Raw genomic sequence first — 2,668 nt, 5'->3', positions numbered from 1 at the left:
ATGGGTGAAAAGAAACTGCAGTTCTATGAGGTAGGGGTGTTAACTAGTCCAATCTCGATCATCCCAATCGGACACCCATTTACTAATCCATGGCACTGGACCGTTTACTAATCCATGGATCTGATCCGGACTACTAGTGCAGGCCATCTTAGGCTTCTTATAAATAATAGATGAAAGTATAGGCATCAGATTGAGCACATAGATAACTGCAACTGTGAAGTAAGAGCATGGTTCAAATGCAGAGTACGAAAGTAAATTGAACAACAATTTCTTGTAATCAGTTATGCATCAGGTGAAGTTAAGCAATCCCCTTCCTGGTACATTGTTTTCTAAATCAGCTGTAATCTCTCACAAAGAGTAACTCATTCATTACATACGAAATTATCATCATTTTCTGCGCTTAGCTGCATTTTGAAGCTTGTCCATGAGCAAATGTGCTACTGATTTGTAACCTGCCTCCCGAGCTTTATCCCATTCAAAATCAAGAAACAACCATGATTCATTAGTGAACAAGAAGATGCAAGATCATTAGATACAAATCAATAAGAGAAGGAAATACTGATATATGATTAGTACTCTCTCCTAACCTCTGAAAATGGCAATACCAGTGGGTACCATCTTTCTCTTCTTCAAACACAATGAACTGTCCACAGCACAACCGAAACACAAAATGGTGTTCCATTGAAGTTAGTTCCGAATCCGAGTTCCTAAACGGGTTCTGCAGAAAACAAATAGTGAATGATGAAAGTGTTACCTATTGCATATCCAATATGGGTTTATGCCTTTCTCCTCTATGCAATGTGGGCACATCCACTCCTTGTTCTCTCTCACCTCCTCCATTTCTAACACAGATTATAAGAAAATTGATTCAGAAGATACTGATCAGAAATACATTAATGTGAAGGCAACCCATTTGTTATCATGAACTAACACAAATTGGTTCTTCTACTCATCATTCTTTTGGTTATTTCACATAGGCTTACCTTCACCATACCTAACCTTCAGACAACCTCGACAAAGAACACCATTAGTAGAATGACACGCAGAGCAATCAGTCTTCCCTGGTAGGCAAATACTTGAAATGTTAAAAGGAGTATTCAACTAAATCTAGGATGTATATCAAGGAGCTATATCCTGACAAACCTAAGCATTGCTCATCCATATCAAGATCTCCGCAACGCTTGCAGTCTTCTTCTCCACATAGTTTCTTCTGCCTGCTTAGATATATTGCAGTATATCAATAAGTACTAAATCATTGTCTCTGAAATCAGAACACCCAAGATGTCTACAATCAGTGAACAAGTTAGTACTTCTACAAATATAAAGTGGGCATTCACTATCTCAGCTAGCCATTCATCATAATCATCAATAAACCATCCAGGAGGTGGAGGTGGGGAGAGGGGAAGTCATCCTTTAACATTAGTTTCTTCTAGATTAGAGATTTGATTCAGCACAGATATATAATTTGGGTGATAGTAAACCTGGCAAATAAGATATTGAAAAGGAACATTGTTGAAAAGAGCATCACAGAGGGAAAAGGTGGAAGAACCTGCAGAAATGGCAGCAAATCCCAAAAATGGGGTCATAGACACTGCCCCTGTCCTTGCTATCGCAACGCCGAGATAGAACTTCTGGAGAGGGTCGCAGCTTTGTAGTGTCGAAATCTAGCAGAGGAGCATTTGCTGGTCTCTTTGCTTCCTCTTCTCCTTCTCCATAACTAAGAATCCGTCGATTCAGCTTTGAAGCACTAAATACTTCAGGTGAAACATCGGTAAAATAAACGTAAATGGACAAATTCTTAAACTTTAAGGGGTTCAAATAATGAATACGAGCTTGGGCTTGGAAAGTAACCCTTTGGAGATTGTACAGAAATACCAGATTTTTCTCTTAATCGTTCAGAATATCGCAAAGAATTGGATTTGCATATGTCTCCAGATATTCCCTTTAATCGATCAGAACGCCGTAGAGATGTGGATACGAAGATTCTCTTGCAGTATTTTCTAACAGGAGTCGTCTTCTCAGGTTTTGCAGGGGAAGCGATGGATCGAAGTTCAGAGACTGTTTTTTCTAGTCCTAAAGATGCCAATCGAGCCTGTTCATAACCAAATGGTTAGAGAAAATCTTAACAATCTCTGTGATTATAAGAAAGAAAAAGAGTCCAGATTGGATTTATTGAGAAATCTTTACCTGGTTCTCTGAGATTCGGACATTTCGGAGACTTTCGTAGTCACACGATGCTCCAAGTCTTCCCATGGTTGGAATGACGAAATCAGAGGCAACAGAGCGCCAGAGGCTCGACGTCGATGCTGAGCGAGTGCTTAAGAAGATACAGAGTTGAAGAGAGTTCGCGGATTCCAATACTATTTTGGGGTTTTCAACGGCTATGTATTTAGCGGCTTTAACCGAGGCTCTTCAAAATTCGATTTTAAAAGTGACCGTCGGATGTGAATCATGACCAAGGACCGTCCAAAATGAGTTGAAGGAAACTCTATGGATCATGGGTTGAGAACTCAGTGTCGGAAATGGGATCAGTAAAGACCACTACACATTGGACAGAAATATCCTTGTTTTTACGTTTAAAGCTACTTTTTGACCATTTAACCCTTCATCTTTGTCAATCCATTGATACGGTATCGTCAAGAATCAGATCAATCAAAGCCCCATATTG

The 2,668-nt window shown here is 39.6% G+C and overlaps 1 protein-coding gene across 3 annotated transcripts; it reads right to left on the bottom strand.

Moving 5' to 3' along the window:
- Positions 1-203: 203 nt before the first annotated feature.
- On the bottom strand, positions 204-2,356 carry LOC122090006 (cell division cycle-associated 7-like protein). Of its 3 annotated transcripts, none has more exons than XM_042659858.1 (8): positions 2,188-2,356; positions 1,852-2,092; positions 1,550-1,754; positions 1,144-1,214; positions 984-1,061; positions 755-842; positions 588-643; positions 204-464 (listed from the first exon to the last, which is right to left on the bottom strand). In XM_042659858.1, exons 1-8 carry the CDS (start codon positions 2,251-2,253, stop codon positions 388-390), a joined length of 882 nt encoding a protein of 293 aa, XP_042515792.1. In that variant the 5' UTR covers positions 2,254-2,356; the 3' UTR covers positions 204-387. The 3 variants fall into 3 exon arrangements, 2 of the variants coding, with proteins under 2 accessions (XP_042515792.1, XP_042515859.1); XM_042659925.1 differs by having other exon boundaries at positions 1,876-2,092; XR_006143425.1 differs by having other exon boundaries at positions 379-464; positions 995-1,061.
- Positions 2,357-2,668: the final 312 nt, after the last annotated feature.

This window comes from Macadamia integrifolia, chromosome 1 (genome assembly GCF_013358625.1).
Source record: "Macadamia integrifolia cultivar HAES 741 chromosome 1, SCU_Mint_v3, whole genome shotgun sequence".
Classification (NCBI taxonomy): Eukaryota; Viridiplantae; Streptophyta; class Magnoliopsida; order Proteales; family Proteaceae; genus Macadamia; species Macadamia integrifolia.
Note: the sequence above shows the minus strand (reverse complement) of the source record. Positions and strands in the feature narration are given on the sequence as shown.

Bases quoted from the DNA above. Each gene is read 5' to 3' on its own strand.
- LOC122090006 (XM_042659858.1), bottom strand. From the start codon at position 2,253: ATGGGAAGACTTGGAGCATCGTGTGACTACGAAAGTCTCCGAAATGTC. The intron at 843-983 runs GTAAGCCTATGT...AATCTGTGTTAG, and splicing joins GAAGGTTAGGTATGGTGAAG to AAATGGAGGAGGTGAGAGAG. The intron at 465-587 runs GTTAGGAGAGAG...AATGGGATAAAG, and splicing joins TGGTATTGCCATTTTCAGAG to CTCGGGAGGCAGGTTACAAA.